This window comes from Pholcus phalangioides, unplaced genomic scaffold (genome assembly GCF_987345545.1).
Source record: "Pholcus phalangioides strain wild (caught in Gottingen) unplaced genomic scaffold, Ppha-v1.0 ptg000012l_1, whole genome shotgun sequence".
NCBI classification, from domain to species: Eukaryota; Metazoa; Arthropoda; class Arachnida; order Araneae; family Pholcidae; genus Pholcus; species Pholcus phalangioides.
The window spans coordinates 11,130,990-11,151,536 of record NW_028301605.1 but is presented as its reverse complement, the minus strand read 5'-3'; the positions used below and the strand labels follow the sequence as shown (position 1 = coordinate 11,151,536).

The 20,547-nt window shown below is 34.4% G+C and overlaps 2 protein-coding genes across 2 annotated transcripts in view; one reads left to right on the top strand and one right to left on the bottom strand.

The window, feature by feature from the left end:
- Window positions 1-7,501: 7,501 nt before the first annotated feature.
- Dus2 (Dihydrouridine synthase 2) lies at window positions 7,502-20,095 on the bottom strand. The gene is made up of 13 exons (XM_089240177.1): window positions 19,873-20,095; window positions 18,260-18,305; window positions 18,081-18,172; window positions 17,421-17,464; window positions 16,575-16,635; window positions 15,229-15,342; window positions 13,192-13,349; window positions 12,888-13,053; window positions 12,595-12,716; window positions 11,241-11,408; window positions 9,411-9,498; window positions 9,242-9,309; window positions 7,502-7,837 (listed from the first exon to the last, which is right to left on the bottom strand). The coding sequence occupies exons 1-13, from the start codon at window positions 19,981-19,983 to the stop codon at window positions 7,687-7,689; spliced, it is 1,389 nt and encodes a 462-aa protein (XP_089096303.1). The 5' UTR covers window positions 19,984-20,095; the 3' UTR covers window positions 7,502-7,686.
- Window positions 20,096-20,381: 286 nt separating this feature from the next.
- LOC149079566 (ankyrin repeat and IBR domain-containing protein 1-like) overlaps window positions 20,382-20,547 on the top strand; it is a 33,174-nt gene continuing 33,008 nt past the window's right edge. Inside the window, exon 1 of the mRNA XM_089240173.1 lies at window positions 20,382-20,461. The gene's annotated coding sequence lies outside the window, so the exon portion shown is untranslated. The remainder of the gene's footprint in view (window positions 20,462-20,547) is intronic.

Sequence of the window (20,547 nt, the reverse complement as noted above, 5' to 3'; positions counted from 1 at the left end):
CCCCCCCCCACTAGTTGCGGCCCTGCCTATTGGTAATATTATGGCCATTATAAGATTCAATGGTTTCTCCTTGGAGTGTTGGTACAGCCTTTATCCATCAACCGTTCGTCGTTAGTGATATGGTTCTAATTTTAAAAATTCTCAAAATATGACCAAAAATCACCCTGTACGAGTTTTGAGGATGAAAGTACAGTGTTCGCAAAATAAAAAATGTTAATTTTTGTACGATCTCCCCCCCCCCTCTAATTTCCAATCAGACAGTTTTTGTTCTTTCTCTTCTGAGCCCAACAAACAAATCACATGTTTTTAACTGCATTATTCCCTGAGATATGTAGTTGTTCCCGACTTACAAACTTTTCGAGTTGCGAACATAAATCGTGGGGGGGGAATTTTTTTTCAGAGAACGCATTTTATTACTCTCATTTTTTTTTCATTATTTCAGGAACGCGTTGATGGTCTGGATCGTAATCAAACACGATCCGTTGAGAGGGAATGACATTTAAACTAATTTTACAAAATTCATAGATTATTAATAATAATTAGCGCGTGGTCCACCTGCTGACACTTCATCGTGGCTCGAATCATATTGAACAGACATAAAATTTTGTCATACTTTTAAAGCGCTTCATCATCTCTTTATCAAATATACGTTGCAATTCGATAACTGATCATTTTTCGAATTTTTTATTGCTATTTTTGTGTAATTAATGTAAATTAATAGAAGTAAAGGAACCAAGTACTGGAATTCCATGACCCCCACAAGAGTAGGGCTGATAGGCAGGATCGTCGTAATAGCATCATAAGTCCTCCCCCCCCCCCCCGAGCCAAGGGATTTTTTGGAGGCCTTACCTGGAAAATTCTCGAAAAATTCAACTACGTCTCGTTTTTCTTAGGCACCAATTCTCTCGAGGACCTTCGGGCATTGCCCGGAGTGGGGGAAGCATGCGTTAAGACGGCACTGCCTAAAGTTCGCACCAGGTGCCCTCCTTTTTCAGTTTTGAATCTGATAACCCTATCTGAAGACCACATAATCCGTGTTTTCACTTATTTGTTCGATCATCCATATTGTCCGAATGTTTTTGTGGAAAGAAATAATTATTATTTCTACATAAAACTGATTATTGCAAATGTACGAAGTTTGTTACCGAAATTTTCGTCTCATAAAAAAATTTTATGCCAAAAAATAACAAAAATAACTCTTCCCGATCTCTCTTTCATCATCTCATGAGTTGCCTGAAATTTCGAGATTAAATGGCAGCACCAACAGTATATAAATCAAGCCTCTGGAGAGAGTATGACGTCAGTGGTCTCCGCCTTGGCAGTACTGTGAGAACGGTGTCCCCCAACATCTTTCGTCGGAACATCACGTGACTCGGTGAAAACAAACATGACACCCCCCCCCCCCCGTTATTTTCTTATGGCATAAATAGGAGTTTGAAACAATAAATTAAAAAATAATTTCAGCTTGTAATAGGCACCAATAGGCAGGGCCGCTTAATGTAAGAGATAACTACAGCATTGATAAAAGTGATAATTCCAAAATTAATGAAAGATATAATAATGAAATTAATGAAAGAGATAATAATAAAATTAATGAAAGAGATAATTCCAGAATTAATGAGATATAATTTCAGAATCAATGACAGAAATAATTCCAACATTAATAAAAGAAATAATTCCAGCATTAATAAAAGAAATAATTTCAGCATTAATAAAAGAAATAATTTCAGCATTAATGGAAGAAACAAATCCAGAATTGATGAAAGAAATAATAATTATTAAAGGAAATAATTCCAGAATTGACGAAAGAAAATTCAAGAATTAATGAAGGAAAATCCAGAATTGATGAAGGAAAAATCCAGAATTGATGAAGAAAAATTCAAGCAATTATGAAAGAAATTATTCCACATTAATGAAAGGAATGATTCCAGTATTAATGAAATAAATAATTTAATCTCCCCCCCCCCCGTTATTTTCTTATGGCATAAATAAGGGTTTAAAAGAATGAATGAAAAAATAATTTCAGCTTGGACAAGATAATTCCAAAATTAATGAAAGTTATAATTTCAGCATTTAAGAAAGATAATGTCAGCATTAATGGAAGAAAATATTCTAGAATTAATGTAAGAGATAATTACAGCATTGATAAAAGTGATAATTCCAAAATTAGTGAAAGAATTAATGAAAGCGACAATAATAAAATTAATGAAAGAGACAATTCCAGAATTCATGAGATATAATTCCAGAATGAAGGAAAGAGATCATTCCAAAATTAATGAAAAAGAGATAATTCCAAAATTAATGAAAAAGATAATTCCAAAATTAATGAAAGAGATAATTCCAAAATTAATGAAAGAGACAATTCCAGAATTCATGAGATATAATAATTAATAAAGGAAATGAAATTCCAGAATTAATGAAAGAATATTCAAAAAATAATGAAGGAAAAAATCAAGAAATTATGAAAGAAATGAGATTCCGGTATTAAATGAAAATAATTTCATCTTTTTTCATCTCTCTTTAGATGAGTTCTTCTCTCTATCCTTTTTTTAAATCTTTAAAACCCAATATTTAGAGACCGAACTATACATTTCTATGTGCAAATTGCCAGGCGGGAAGTTTGTTTTCACCGAGGCACGCGATTTCCTTCCATTTGATGTCGCTGCAGTCGCGGTGGCTGGATGCTCCCTCCTGTAATATATAATCTCTGTCGTCTGCTTCTCTCCAGGTTACTTGTTTTGGGCGTCTCCTTGTGTCCTGAAAAAATAACTGAACTGGCAGTTCGAACTTCCAGTTCTGTTTGTGAGCTTTAGCTTGTAGGGAACCGACTTCTTCTCTGTCGTCTGCTCATTAAGAGGCTCTTTGTTTTGGACATCTCCTCATGCTCAAATAAAATAACCGAACTTATAGTTTGAATTTCCAGTTCAGTTCACGAGCTTCGTTTATAAGGAACTGAGCGGAATAAAGAATATAGTTTTTTTAATTTAAACTTCATCACCACATGAATCGCTTTTAAATTCGACATTAGATGGCAGCACATTACTATAAAGTGCAGCGTGGAAAAATTCACTTTTTACGACCTTACCTGTCGTTTGCTTGTGTGGAGGACCTTTATTTTGAATGTCTCTTTGGGTCTTGAAAAAATTACTGAACTGGAATTTTGATCTTTCAGGCCAGTTTATAACCTTTGTTTATAAGGAGCGTAGCTGAATGAAGAATTTAGTGTTTTATACCAGAGCTTCGTCCACTGAGCTATAAGTAAAAGCTTTACTTATAGCTCAGTGGCTTCGTCATAAGGCACTTCTGATTTTGAAAGTAGGTAGTAGCACCAACAATATTTTTTAAAATGAATTTCTTAAAGTATTAAATTAGTAGAAAATTTTAAAATTGTTAGTGCCATTGTGAATTCGCGGCAAATGCTACAAGGGAAAGAAAGTATGAAAGAACATCATAGTGAAAATTCCTGGATGTTCTGAATGCAGTGCCAAGGATATAGGTGAGTGGCTGGTATGATTCTTTGGACCCTCAATTCCAAATTGAGAGTGACGATGGACTCAAAGTGTGAGAGACGTACACATTGCTGACCCAAAAGATAATGACTACATTTCTACTCAACCAGATATGGGACTGTCACCTAATAAGGCATTCCAAGGGCCTTGACACAGAGCTAAAATGGAAGGCGCGGCAATGTGATGGAGACTATCTACAGCAGGAGTCTTCAACCTTTCTGGAATTGCGAGCACTAACATACCCACCATTAAACGAAAAACACTTCTTGAGGCAACTTTGGCATACGCATGCTTGAAATCCGCATAACTGTAATCCTTGAATACAATTTTTAAAGTGTGTTTAATCGAAACATTATGTGCTCATGAGAATGAAATCAGACACGAGCACTGAGCACTTTTGGTGCTTGTAAGGAACAGGTTAAAGATGGCTAATCTACAACTACTCATCTTCAAGTTGATGCGAGACTTGGCTGCACAGAAACGAGTAGAAACAGCGAAACAACATTGTATCAAGCAATGATATATTTTACTACAGTATGCAAGTACAAAATATGAAAAAAAGAGAAGTTTCCAGAGTCATTAAATTACATTACATACTAAAACAAAATTTGTTTCTTTTTACTAAAAAATAACCTGAATTATCCAATTATCTGGATGGAGTCTGGTCCCAAATGATATGGATAATTTAAGTTCTCAATATTTTAAAATTCATTTTAACTTTAATATCATGAGAGTGTAACTCAGGGGTCTTCAACCTTTTTCTAGTTGCTAGCACTGCCTGTATCCATCATCAAAAGAAGAGCTTTTTACACGATATTTAATTGCAACATTGATCACGCGCTCACGAGCATGAAATCAAATGCAAGCATCAAGCACTCTGGATGCTTCAGGGAGCCCCGTGGTGCTCGTGAGCAACAGGTTGATGATGCCTGGTGTAACTGATGGGTGCATAAAATCTGGCCGACAAGCCCATCTGGTTAATTTGAGAATTTTATCCAGCCGGTAGAGCAATTTCAAAAAACAAAATGATTTCAAAATACGCTCCTAAACGTGTCATTAAGCATAATATACAGAACCATTGATCCTCAAAGCATACTTTGAATTAAGAAAAGTATTCAAATAACTTGTAGACCTCAGATATACACATCATTCACATTGCAAAGAGTTGTATAGTTATTAAAATAAAATAAAAATTACCTTTTTATACGGACACCCTGTGCTCAAGAACCCAATTACAAAGTCCTGTCTCTCATAATGAAAAACAAAAAAGATCCCATGATTCCAAGTGCAATATTCACTGAGATCACTGCTGAATTTATAAAATGGAAAGAAGTAGGGAAAGACCAAGATAAATAAGGGAAAAAGAATTGTTCCCTTTGTTTTCCTGATTTTTTCCAACTTTCCTCTTATTTTCAAATTCTAATATCTCAACAAATATTAAATTTACAAATATGGACGTTTCTTTTGTTGGACAGACACGGCAACTTTCTCATTGGGTTTTTGGGCACAGGGCGTTCGTATAAGCTGATTTTATTTAAATTTTGATAACTATACAACCCCTTGCCATATGAATGACGACTGAGGTCTACACGTCATTTGGATACATTTTCTATTTGGAAGTATGCCTCTAGGATCAACGGTTCTCCAATAAAATGTGGCCTAGGGACTTTCCTTACTATCCTGTATATACGAAATAGAATAATACAATGTGTTATTCAATGGAATGATGACTGTGAAGAATGTATCTCAGGAAATATTAAACAAGTTTGAATTAATTTTATCAATATTTATCATTTATATTTCACCTATGGAGAACTAATTTAGCTATTATAAGGCCCGCCAAAGTTATTTTATACAAAATAGAGGGCTTGTAACAAGGCGCGATTTATCTCCAAAAAATTTACATACCGGCTCGGGCATGCAACTTCAATACATGTCCACATCTCGAATCAATATTTTACATGCCCAAAAAATATTACTAAATATCACTATACTGTATTGACCAATTTCATTGTAAAAATCATTTCCCGCTATTAAAAAATAATGCAAAAAATAGCCTGATGTAATAATTAATATCACATACTCCTCTTTAAAAAAAACAAGCTTAATGAATACACAAATTTTTAATATAAATTATCGGAATCAGCCTTATTGCCAAGATGAAAATCAGTGCAGTTTCCCAATCTTTGTCTCACCCCAACCCTTATCAGAAATATTTTTTCCCTATCACCCTCCTTGTTAAGGCATCCCATTAAACTAAGGGTTGAATTTACCAATTTTTTGACTGTCACTAATTGAAAATCTAAAATTGGCCAAGCATAATTTTTCCTGCTGATTTTGTCTGAAAAGAAGTCTATAAGTTACCATTCCATTCACCCATGGATTCATAGCTGATTCACATTCAAGCACCAGATTTGAGCAGGTATGAAGAATACAGTAGCACCAGGCTGCAAAATATCAAGGGCCGTAAAAGTGAAATAGATTGAAATGAATCGACTACATAATCCATCCTAACTGCTTAAGTTTTAGCTGGAAATCAAATAATAATGATTAGTAGCTCTTAAATAACAATAAATTACAAGCTACCATCTACAAACCTCATTATGCAGCATGCCAGGATGTCTATAATCAAATGTTTTTCTTCTGAATAGGTTATGGAAATATACTTCAAATAGAAAACGTATCCAAATAATGTGTCCATTTTACGTATGTCATTTATATTACAGAGGGCACAAGTAAACTTTTTGGACAAGCTATATATTATAAGCTATAAAAACTCTTATTCACTTTATTAAGCACCTACACAATTACTGTGGTGTCACGGGCATTGACCAAAGCCTTGTGGTAATTTGAGTAACATAAAAAATTAGTCTTTTAAAGCCTTTATTTCAAATGTTACAAAGAAGAAATGTTAGAAAAACACTTGCATTACCGCTGATAGTCAAAACAAGAGTTTTTAAATTTTTTGGGTTTTTTGTACCCGCAACGGACATGTAGTTGAAGAAAATACATGCCCAGTAAGAATTTTTACATGGCCCAGGCATGCCAGGCAATAGATTTGTCCTCGGCTATTATGCAGCGTTAATGGTGGCAAAGCTTGCCTACTCTCGCTTAGCTCTACCATCTCATTTGTGACTATACATAGGATGCAACTGGTGGTTTGCCCCATAAACTTGCAACATCCTGATCTGCCTGTTATGCAATAACAGGCAGTTCAAGGAGTGTGTTTCCCAAAGTTGATAATATTGTCCCCTGGGGAGATAAAAGTTACAAGTACAACATGGGATCCTATGGGTTCAGTTAGGAAGACGATGAGAAAAAAAAAATTGAGAAAGAGACAATGAAACAAAAATTTTTGGAAGCTCTACTCTAACTCCTACTGCACACTATATTGAACACAGCCAATGTTATCAAGCGATTTCAAGATTGAGAAATGATTCAACTTTGTATCTGTATTCTTGTCCATGTAATTGGGCCCATGAAGTAATTGAAAGATTTGAATCAGCAAAAAAACTGCAGAGTAGGTGAACAAATGTACAAGAAAAAGCATGTCAAAGAAGATCTGACTGATCGGAGAGGATCAATATTTGTATAAAAGAAATCAGGTAGTGTGGTATCGAACTGTGCACTCCATGCAGGATAAAAGTCATTTTAATTACAGGACTAAGACAGCGCACAAAACAAGACAATAATTGTCGATTTTGAAACTGTTCAACGCCCAAGCTTTTGCACATCAAATATCATCATATTGGTGTCCCAGAAAAGTAAAGCTTAGGCAATTTTGCACATTACTCTGACACCAAGTAATATAACATAAAATATGCATATCAAATGAGTTTTCCTTGTTAGTTTTAAGCATACCTTTTGCCCATAATCTAGATTTCTCCCAAGTCGAAGTATGTGTGTATACATGACAAAATAAAATACAACTGATATTGATCATAATGCAGTTGATGACTTTGAATCACTAAAAAAATGAACTAAAAGAGTATAAATTATACATATACATTTATTACGAATATTTATATAAATAACAGTTCAATTGATGAACATGAATAAAAACATGTCTGATTTGTGCATTATGAATCCCAATTGGTTTTCCTTAATTTTTTTTCTCGAATGACTGTCAAAGCTCTTTGAAAAAAGATATCAGAAAATGACACAATTAACATTAACATCAAGAACCATCAGCGATTTGCGAAGGTTGATCGAGAGGGCAGGCTGGATTTTTGATTACCTGCTTCTTCACATCCTCTTCATCTACCAGGCCGAGAACTATACATGCAACTAGGGCAGCAGCTTGTTCAGCATACTTCTTGTTTTTCTCCCTGAGATAAAAATAAGAAATAAACATACATTTCAATGTATGGTACATAATTCAAGCAGTGTGTTACAAGATCCATCAGGGCTATGACAGCATTTTGGAGATAAAATGCTAGTGATTCTCAAACAGTGTTAAAAATAATTTAATAATTAATCTCAATTTTTCATTGCCCATGTGCAAAAAATATATATTTTATTTTTTCATAATTTGGTTGCCAGATAATATATGATGCAACTTATATGAAACCTCCAGGCGAATGTCATGAGAATTCAAAGATATATGCAATATCATGAGTTATAACTTAAGTTACTGACTGAGAGTACCTGGATAAGAAATTTTCCACGAATTAGTATTTAAATTATTTTATGTTATTTGATTATTTAGTTCAATTTCTTCATTTTGACATCTACACATGTATTATATTCAAACATTTCTCTTATATACCATCAGACATGCCTTCACTCATTTAGCTTAATAATTATTTCATAAAGCTGTGGAATTATTTTTGAAATAATCAAATAAAATAAAATAATCAAAATACCAATTTCTGGAAATCACTTAACATCCAGTAACTAAAATTGCAGCTCACAGTACCATGCATATCTTTGTGAATTTTCATGACATTCAATTGGAAGTTGCATTTTATATCTGTGGCAACCAAATTTAAAAAAAAAATACAATAGATATTTCCTACGCATGTGCAATTAAGAATTACTTACTAAACATAGTCATATCTCATTGAATAGTTGATTATCAAATTCTAAATTTCTATACATGGTGTCTCATGTACAGTGCCAGATTTTCTGTCAATTTCATAAAAATTGGTTTTAAACTGTAAGTGTTATAAGCAAAAAACATGTGATGAAAATTGGAGTTTTTATAGAAAACATATCTCTGTGAATATGCACGCTATTCTCATGAAAATGCACAAAAATATAGCATGAAGCCAGTACAATATTTTGTGATTGTCACAAATCATTCAGTTTTTTTATCATGCAGTGTTGATAACTTTTTCCTCATTTAATTTTTTGACCCCCCCCCCCCCCCGAGGCTGACAGCAGGCACCAAACCTGTTGTCTGGGTATCCACTCCTATTAAAAAAAAAAAAAAAAATTTGTACACTATAAACTTACTCAGAAACAAATTTAATAAGTAGCAAAAAGTCTGGATGGGAGGAGGGGGGTGGGGCAGCAGGGCATAGGGTCACAAGAAAAAGATTTGGCCTAAAGTGTACCCATGAGGCAAAGAAAGGTTAAGGAACACTGGGTTGTGAGGGAATGGTGGTTGAATTTCAAACAGTAGGATGTGAAAATTTTCTTTCGAAAGAGCTAATCTTTGCATCATTATCCAATTGTTTGTGCAAGGAATATTTCATCATTTATTGATTGTAATAAACAAAACTACTCACAAACATCTGTTAGAATATTTTCTTCCCTGAACAGTAACGATAGATTGGAACATCTTTTCAAATTGCTCCTGAAAAGTAGAAAGAACAAAAAATTAATGACATTTTGTTTGCACATTAAAATTCACAAAAAGTTTTTATATACACAATTTTTTTCTCTATTATTACTTACTGTTTTATACTGTGGCAACTTCAGCCTATTTGTAACAGTCCACTTGCAAAGGACAGTCTTTGGTAAATCATCCATCACGAAAACTGCCCTGGAGGAATATAATGAAATAAACATATCCATTTTTTATCCATTTACTTTTCAAAATAAGTTTGTTATTTTAAGAATAACATTTATATAATTTTTTTTCCCAAAATAAATTCTTGTTTTGTGCTAGGTTTAGATGGGATAATATATGACAAACTTGTAAGGCACAAATTTCTGTCATACTAGAGTACAGATTCATTCCTGGGAAAAGTATATATATTTTTTTTAACTTTTATTGCTCTACTATGTTAATTTTATGTATGTTTTAGTTTGCATTTGAGCCATAAAATTGAAAAGCGAATCAAATCAATACTATTTGGCTACGGGGATTGATCCCACGATTTTGTACCGAGACTCCCATAATCTTGAGTGCCAGTTTCTGCATTAAAATATCCAACCTTTGTAAATGCATAGAAAGATTTAATCAGAGGAAAAAACATCTTTCTCCCCACCCCCATTAATTTTCTGCATTGTATCATTTTGGGTTTTGATTTGCCACCACCTGAGGAATTACCAACAAAGGGCAATATAGCAAAGAAGTTGGCATTTTCACAAAAAATTTCACCAGGAAACTTGTGCATCCCCTAACAGCCATAATAACTGACAAGCTAATTTATAAATTTTTACACACATATTTTTTAAACCCTTTATTTGGTCATGTTGCTATCTTTTTTGATAGCAACATGACTCATAGCTCATGTTGCTTTTTTGCAACATGAGTTTCTTATATTTTTCTAATAAAAACAGTGCATATTTTCAGCTCGTTTTGCCATTAATGCTTCTAAGAAACTTCTAAACATTTAATTTTTCCTTTTGTGTGCTGTTCATGAGGATTCTATAATTACCAGGGTATCAAAGGTACCTTGTGGGCCCTCTGAGCCAGGGGAGAAATAAAAATGTTTAGGGTCACATTTGAAATACTTATGATGCTTCTAAGTAACTTTTAAACATTCAATTCTTACTTGTCAGCTGTTCCTATAATTACCAGTAGTGTGGCTCAAAAGTACACGCCACTTAATTTTTTACAAGCCAAGCAAGAACGATTTTTAACCCTCACATTTTTGACATATTGCGGTGCATTCTTCAACAAGAAAACATAGAAACTTCGTGAACAGCTCACAAGTAAACATTCAAATTTTTAGAAGTAGCTTAGAAGCATCAATGTCAAAACGAGCTCATAAAATGCCTTTACTTCAGCAATGATAGAAAAGTTGACAAACAATAAATGACATATTTATGTAAATCATATAAATACAGTGTGTTCTCTGAAGTGCCATATTTTTTCTTAAATACTGGCAATTTTTTTTTGTCATGTAATAGCATTCAGGGTACTTTATTTGCTTAATATGAGGGCACCTGATAACTTTTCCCATCTGGATATTTCAATGCTCGTCAATTAAAGAGTTAAGCTCTGATTTGCATGAGCCTATCTTCTTGTTGATCTGTAGAATACTGACGTACCTCTCTAGGCTAATCAAAAGAATTTTTATTAGACAAAGAATGTAGACACTTGTGAAAATCTAAGAGAGAATGGGGGGAAAGTTTTTTTAAACAATCTCTAAAGCAAAAGATAGTGATTCTTCCCCCCTTAAAGTTCAAGTCATCATAAAGTTCAGTGGAGGAAAATGGAAAGATACTGAGCAGCTCTCTCATTTTTAATTTTTGGTAAATTATCTGTGAGTGACATTTCTGTTTCAGAAGCTAATCAATTCCCGACTATACTTAAGTAAATATACTAATTCTCACCTTATGAACTTGACATCCATTTCATTTATATCACTATCAGTCACACGCCGTCTTTTCAGAGATGTTTGTAGTTCCAAGTCTCTTTCATCCAGCCTGGCAAACTTTTCGGCTAAATTTTTCATTTCTGTTTGCTTCTTTTCATAGTAATCACGCAGATTCCAAATATCACTGTGACAAAAAAAGAGAAGAGCTTCACATCACCGTCACCATTGTTTGATTTAATAGTATAATTCTAATTGAACCAGACACTACATCAAAAAAGCAATCAAATTAATTGTATTTAAAGAGTCATCTGGGTACTTTTAGCATCACAGCACAGGGATATGATATTTGTAGACATCATACCAGGATGACCATTGGAATAAAACATGGCCGTAGCATACCTTCTCGGCACCCTGGGGCAGACATTTTTTTGTAGGGGCCCGTAGAAAGGAAAAAATTATGCAAAATAAATGTAAATTTTTTGAGGCCCCCATTCAGCTCAGGGCCTTCATTGCTCCAGCCTAGTTATGGCCCTGGAATAAGAACTCAGTAAATTCTGGTACTTCATTTGGCGCAACATCTTACAGATCTATTACAATGTATATGCACCTAGCAATTACAGATCTTTTAACTCTATCTTACAAATCTGCAATGTGAAAGAAATAAATACAATAGCATCACAGTTTTTCTAAATTCTAATTATATCTTACAAAAAAAATGTCTTTGATAATGTAAGTTTGCCTATGAAATACTGCATTCAACAAAGGAATAATGAAAGGCAGAATATAAAGCCACTTTTTAAACCAAGGGTGCTCAATATTTTAGAAAATGCAGGCCACTTCATTGGTTTGAAAACATGTTGCAGGTCAATTAAGTGATCTGTAAACGTGCCGTGTATCACTGAAGTAATCTATAAATGTGCTGCAGGCTACTTAATTGAAATGAGGATCTGCTGCAGGCTACTTAATTGAAATTAGAATGTCCTGCAGGCTACTTACTTGAAATGAGAATGTGCTGCAGGCTACTTAAGTGATCTGTATCAGTGCCCCAGGTCACTTGAGTGATCTGCAAATGTGGTCTGTGAATGTACGCGAGTCACTGAAGTGATATAGTAATGATTAGTATATAGTAAATGTGTCGCACGCTGTCTAAAGGATGCAAAACTACGCAGCTCACAAACTCTAGTGAAGTAACTGTGTCAAAGTGTAAAATAAGTAAGATAAAATAAAAGTACAATAATAATGAAAGCAAAAACCCTTGGTACAAATAAATTACATTAAAAAGATATATCACAGGCATATGGAATATGAATGACCATAAAATATTTGTGAAGTTGCATACTTCAAAAATCAATCTGAAAATATATAACTACCAAATTACTTCCATCTGCTGTGCAGATAACAATATGCGGCCATAGTCTGTGTCTTGCAAGGATCCCAACATCTGTTGGACACAATATTTGGTATTCCATGTGTTGTTGTCATAATCTATTGCCTAGAAAGAAAAAAAAAAATCACACCATGAAGCAATGACAGTATTTCGGTAGTCATATGAGGATTAACAGATTATTAAATTTGGTATTCACCCAATGAAATCATGCACAGTCATACAGATTCAGTCACCAACACGATTATTCCTTATTGAAGATGATTGAGAGATAATTACATATTTCAAATATGCTACAATAACTTCATCGAGGGGCAATTTCCCTTCTTTCCTGAAAATCGAACAGTTCTTCTCAGCCTGACGAGCTATCATCACTGAAGATGCCCCAGTGTTTAAGCGGAATTTTTCAATGTCTTCGTGACACTCTATTTCACCAGAACCACCACTAAAACAGAAAATGTATGACTTATTTACTGCAGAGTAACACACATATACTATATAAATCATTATAACTACATAAATTAACTATATTTTTAAGAAGGCGCATCCTTTAAAAAATGTTAGTTTGGAAAGAAATACCTACTTTGCTATAACAGGTATTGAAAGAGAATCTGCCACAGTGTGAATGACATGATTCCTGTTTCGATGCTGTGGTCTTTCGGCTTTTGTTCGCCCATGTACAGCAATAGCAGAAACACCAGTGCTTTGCATGAGCTTTGCTAAAGATACAGTTTCCTCAACCTACCGACATAATATCAATAATTAGGAATTTCAAAACACTTCAATCACAATTTTTTCAGACGTACACTGAGAAGCCAGAAAACTGGAACAGAAGATATACTGCAAATAAGGGAGAAATGCAATCAACAAGGTGATCAGCAGCACCTATATAAAACAACAGATAGCAAGGGAAGCCATTAGATCAGTTTCTGCTGCTACAATGGCAAATTATTGTGATTTAAGTGACTTTGAAAGATGGCTTAGTAGTCCACATTTGAGGGAAGAGTTACTAAGTAGAGATGAAATTTTGATTTTTGGGCACTATCGCAAGATTAAGCTGTGAAAATAAGAAAAGCGCACCCCCCCCAAAAAAAAAAAACAACAACCAGATCTCTGACAGAGGTGCTGGTGGAAAAAGACCCTGAAGGAACAGAATCACTGACAACTGAGAATAATTATTTTACCAGATAAACATATAGACCGGCAACACTGCCTCAAATTTCTAGATTTCAATGTCTGGTCATCAATAGGTTTCAGTGTCTGTCACGGTCCCTTCTTGATAAGGGCTTTCAGAGCTGAAGGCCCATTCAAGCACCTTTGACTGCAAGGCATAAAACTATGCATCCTGCCTGAGCTCCCCAGCACCGCTATTTGACTGTTGACGATTGGAAACATGTGGTCTGGTCAGACGAGTCATGTTTTCAACTGTACATGGGTGATGGATGTTGGAGCCCCCCCCCCCCCTAGTTTGCCCATTTATATATATTTTATCCAAGCAACAATAAATGGTTAGGTTTCCTGGAAGCACCCGAGTCTCCTCGGACAATGTGTTTACATTACCTAGTGTGACAGAGCCTGGGTGTATCTTGATTCCTATCACTATCTTGGCCCCACATGTCAACAGAGGACTGTTTAAGCTGATGGAGGCTCTGCAATGGTATCAGGCATACCTAATTATCACAATATTGAATCACAGATAAGGCTAGAGATGAATCTAAAACGTGACCAGTACGTAAACATCCTTTATGATCGCTTACACCCATTAATGTCCCGTGTATTAATGTGATACCACACATTAGGAGTTGCAACCGAGTGGCTCCAGGAACACTCTTCTGACTCCAGCATCCTCAGTTGCCCAACTAAACTTCCAGACATGAACATTATTGAACATATATGGGATACCTCGCAACATGCAAGATCCAACCGAAAGAGATCTCTATCACCTTACACGGTTATGGAATTGTGGATTGCTTTGCAAGAATTATGGTATGAATTGTCTCCAGGACGCCTTCACACATTAGTGAAGTCTATGCCACGTCGCGTTTCAGAAATTCTGCATGCCTGAGGAGGAAAAAGTGGGAGGAACCTTCATGATATTAGGAAGGTGTACAAGTTTTTCTGGCACTTCAATGTACATCTATGGCGGCTTGCATTTTAAAATAGCTAATTTATGCTTTTAAGGTTAACTGAAGGGATGAGCTGAAACTAAAATCACAATGGATAACTCAAAAATATTTCTAAATAATCTATGGTGAAAAACTAAGAACAGAACCATTTTTCTTGACCTGAATCTTCAACTGTTTTTGTCTCTGATGTTTTTTAAGCAGCAAAGCAATCATTTTCTTTCTTGTCGAAATTAGCCTAATTTAATATGTTTCAATTATATACCAAAAGAAAAAAAAATAACAAGTTGTCAAAATGACTCCAGCAGTGAAAGTTTACATGTGTTACTGATACGTAGGCCTACAGCATTTAGCGTGAAAAGAATAAACAAACACGTTTTCACCAAAAATAATAAATCGTGAAAAACTTTTTCCCTAATTACAGGAAACATTTTAAAATCTCTTAAAAGTAGAAAAAAAGAGTAATATATGCAATTAAACTTTGTATATATATTTACCTCAGGCAATACACGCATTTTACAGGTGACTGAACATGACAAACCCTCGACTAGCGCAGTCAAAATTGACCTAACTTTCTCTGGTTGAATGAGTAGAGCAGCTCCCATTCCACCCTAAGGTGGAAGAAAAAACAAGAATATTGTAATACATTGTTATAGTAGGAAATCAAAACACAGTACTGTATTGGTTAATTTTTTCTTTTCAAAAATTTATCAATATCATAATCAATTTATCAAATGAGTTTTCAATAACAGAAAAGAATTGACTTTTTTCAAATAATCTACAGCAGGAAAAGAAAAATTTATTTAAAAAAACATTTACATAACATTTTAGTTGAAACAAATGTTAGGAAACACATGACACTAACGGAACAGATATTTTCTGGATTTTATGCAGAGGTTTACTTGGAAAGAAAAGTCATCTGGTCTCCATCAGGACTTGAACCCAGGTCCACTCGCATTCCGGGCAAGATTGCTACAATCTACACCACTGGAGATATGACCCTGCCTTCCTCATTTCATACATTGTACCACGAGGAGCTTAAGTAGAGGCATTAGTAGCCTCTCTTAACTTCAGCAAATGGCCTCCAAGTGATGTGGTAGAGGTAGATGCTTTTTCTCATCCCAATATATCAAGGAAACAGATATTTTCAGGATTTTATGCCAAGATGAATTTGGAGAGAAAAGTCATCTAGTTTCCGAAAGCAATAGGGCCTGGGATCGAGTCCTGGTGGAAACCAGATGACTTTTCTTTCAGAGTTCATTTCATCATAAAATCCGGAAAATATCTTTGACATATTAGGTGGAGTTGTCTGTCTATATCTGTACCGTCCTACCTGGGAGCCCTTTGCTGCAGTTAAGAGAGGCTACTAATGCTTCTACTTCCGCTTCCTGCCACAGTACATGAAATAAGGAAAGCAGGGCTGTGTCTCCAGTGGTGTAGGTGGTGGTATACTTGCCTGGAATGCAAGATGGCCTAGGTTTGAATCCCACCAGAGACCAGATGACTTTTCTTCCCGAGTTCACCATGGCATAATATCCGTTGTCTTAATATATTGGGCTGGGAAAAAGCTGTTTATCTCTATGTGACACTAAATGGGACAAAACAATTAGTTTAAAGCAGGGGTTCTCAAACTGTGTGTCTCCAACCTTTGTCAGGGGCGCCCCTGACAAAGGTTTATTTTTTTTCAAAAAATATTTTTTATTAAACAGCTTCGGGGAGTTGGCGGAGCTCACGGATGAGCATTAAATAGGGGAAAGGGTCGTCCAGGGCTGAAAAAGTTTGAGAATCCCTGGTTTAAAGCATAAAGTTGTGAAACTTGAATATAAATATAGGAAGAATAGACCTTCAAGGAGAATTCTTTTGGACAGCCCATATTGACATCGATACCCGAGACATCCTTTTCTCTGGAAAAGAAAAAAAAAATCTCACTTAACTTAATTTCATATAGAAAGACATTGACGCAAGGCATAAAACAATCAAACTTACAAAAAACAAATTAATCTTCACATCATCATCAAGACAGTGTCGTGATAACACGCCCTTTAATTATTTAGGGCATCAGATTTGAAATAAGTGGGAGAGTATCAGCAGCAATTGTAAATATTATACTGTTCTGAGACAATATCAACCATATACAGTGGTATAAGATGCCACTTAATAATTTTTATTGGGAGAGTACAATGAAGTATACATGCAGCTAGAGAAATTATTAATGGGAAATTTTTCTACACAAGAAAGAAAATCAAGATTCTGGAAATGAGACTTTCTACACGTAACAGCATCTTAAGCACCAGCGCAGTGCACAGGATGCTCATCTTCCACTATGGAGGTTGCCATAAAGGCCCATGGGTTCGAATCTGGGCACAGTTGCATATTCTATTCTTACACGTTGCTGAATACTACTAACAGTTTAGGACACTGGTGAAAATATCATATTATTTAAACTAAGAGAGAGTAAACAAATTATTGAAAGATGTGATATCATTGCAATTTAATTATGAGCAATACAAGAAGGGTTGTAACTATAAGGATATTTTTTCAAGGACTCTTAAAGACTTGAAAATGAACTTTTTTCGCCAAGGACCATACGAACCGTATTTAATCACATTGTCCCACGGTAACTCAGGTGCCTCTGGAGATTTATTGAATATCAAAATTACATATTGATAACCATTAAACTAGCACTCACACAAATTTTGCTGCTTTCAGAGCCCGTTCCGGACAACACGTTCCCTAAGCAGAACAAAAATTGAGAAAATTCACTGATTGATACTAGAAATTACAGAGAAACATATACAAGAACTCTATATAAAAGTTATCATTTGAAAAATAGTTTTCTGTTTTGCACAATAAAGAAGCATAAGCATTAACATTCAAATGATTAAATTCTGAATTAAACTTTCAAGGCCATAACATAACTGGAATATCTGAAAGTCAAAGAAAAACTATTGCCTTCAACACATTGGTTTTTACTTCATCATTACATTATTATTAGGCAAAGGATAACTATAAATATCTAAGTCAGTGGTTCTTAACCAAGGATCCTTGGAGAAGTTCTGAACTTGGAAGAAAACAATTGTTTTTCCTCCAAGTTCAAAACTTCTCCAAGGAATATTTTTCAGCTTGTAATAATATAAAAACAATAAGTCACAATTATAGAGACTTACTGTTTTCATATTATTACATGCTGAAAAACTATTATACATAGGCCTATGCTTTACCTTATAAAGCCTTGCTTTTCCTGGACTTGGTTTCAATGACATCAAGGGTTCTTGGAAAGCAAAAGGTTAAGAACCCCCAATTTAAGTGAAACTATAAATTCTGTTAAAATAAAAATTTTCATTCTCACCAGTTGAAGTACAACATAATCATGTTCTTTGCTACAGGTGCGAAAAATAACATTTTGATCTTCATCAATGTAATCTATGGTACCAAGTATCCCTAAAAACACATTAAAAAACATAGAATTGATCATGGTAAGTACTAAAATACCGAAATGAAAATATTAAAGAAAATTATGTTTCTTACTGTTTTCAACTCTTTGGCATTTGAGAAGCCGATGATCAATAATCTCCTGCAACGAGATGAATATAGTTGAGTATTATCATTCTTTTCTAATTTAAAATATATATTAATATAGTACTTAGATTCCCAACAAATTCTCAACAAACAATATGAAAGCATAAATACAAAGTACGTAAATGGAATCTTTAACAAAATAGTATCAATATTAAGCCTATAGATCCCAGTTTTACAAAATCAAAGAACCAAAGTCGAAATGCATTTATACAAATCTGTAACAGGGTTTAAGCTACGGTCGTATTTTTTGCAAAATGCGAAAGAAAATTGTAGAGTGTAAAAAAAGTAACAACCACTTTCGCAAAAATGCATACAGGAGGTACGCAATGATTAGACGTCCAACCATCCATCATTACATTAGCATTGCAGCATTTTGCTAAAGCTTATCCCCCAATTTTCGCTTTTTCGCGAAAGGAATTTTTTATCCAGCTTAAACCCTGATCTGTATGAACATGAAAAATTGTTGGCGAAATAAAAAGTTTGTACATGGAGAAAGGCATTTGAAGGAATAGCACAGTCATAGCTCGATTTTCCAATTTATAAACTTACGAACTAATCTTCTGGTCCCGAACAATATACAATTCTTTTAAAAATCTTTCCCATTTACAAACTATTTATTAATTTTTGTCCTTATGGGTCTGTAAAAACAAACCGACTGCACGATGGCCAGATTCTTATGGGAGGGCTATCATCGTATAATCTTGTTTATAATTTTGATTGTCTATTGGCATGTGTCGTTTCGATTTTAATCACTTGTTATATGATTTTAGATTGACGATCATCTTCATAATATATATATATATATATATATATATATTTTTTTTTGGTTGCCTTCGTATGAGGCGACATTTTTTTTTTTTTAAATAATAAAACTTTCCAGATACACCCATCCTCCGGGAACGCTTTGATATCTCTATGAGATGGGAAGCGGGGTGTGTCCGGTCTTCAAAGGTCAAAGCATTTGTAGTAATGTTGCTCTCTGTGACTGGACTTTTTAACAGGGGATATCAGCTCACATTTGCACCCTCGAAGTTGGGAACCACAGAATCGAATATCGCTGATAAATAAAATGTTTGCTCTTTAAAAACAGTGACACCAGCAGTGATAAGGAATTTATAACTGAATTGAGATTGAATTTGAACAAATTATTTTGGAAACTCACGCGACTCAAGTTTTGGCCATGATCTAATGGTTGAAAACCCTTGGTTAAGCAGTAGTTAGTGCATAAATCGGAGCAACGTTTACAATGTCCAAATAAAAATAAAAATGCGTCCACAGATCAGGGTTGTATCCTAGCAATTACACTACTTGATTGTTATGATTATAAACAATTTTTTTGTTCACCCTGTCAAATGTAAGCATGATTCCCTTCAATAGTTACAAATTGCTTTGAACATTAGATGACTGCAACAATTGTTTGAAAGCCAATGAACTTAATACGCTGCAAATATTTCATCAATAAAATTATGCAAGGGTTAGAATATACAATCATATTTTCAAAAATAAACAAATTTGTTTTAGGAAGAGACTATTTCTCGAATTGACACGTGCACTATACGTACCTCTGTATACACAATATCGGCTCCATAGTCCAATGCTAAAAGTCTCATGGGCAGCGTCCCAACTCGTACCATTGGAGCAAGTATGAGTTTGTTCCCAGAGTAACACAACATGATTAGTATTTAATATTTAGCTCAAAAAAAAACTAAATAAAACCAACACGTAACCATCAACACATGCTTAGCTATCCAAAGGCCAGAAAGCAGAACTTACGATTTAGTCGTAACCAAACCGCTTGTGGTCGTAACTTTGCGTTATTATTTTACGAGAATTATTTGTAAATAATCAGGAAAAATTTGGATTAAATGCAAGTGAAATGAATTTCTGAGCATATATGTATAGAAATATGAATATTAAACAAAAATACTAATTACCAAATGATAGTTATTTACACATTTATCAATTTTTTTGAAATTAATTTTATTACTTACTCATAGACATATGGTTAATTTTTTCTACAAATTCGTGGCATCACTTATCGTTGAAGGTTTGTTTATTTGGGGGAAAGTTTTTTTTTCTTTCTCCTCATACCAATGGTCAAGAGATATGAATCTTTGTGTTGCTACACACGCAGTGGGGAAAAAAAACGAGGTAAAAAAAAACTTTATTTCGTATTAAATATTTGAATTTCAATTGAAATTTTCTCTTTAAATACAATGTGAACTTGAATTAGATGT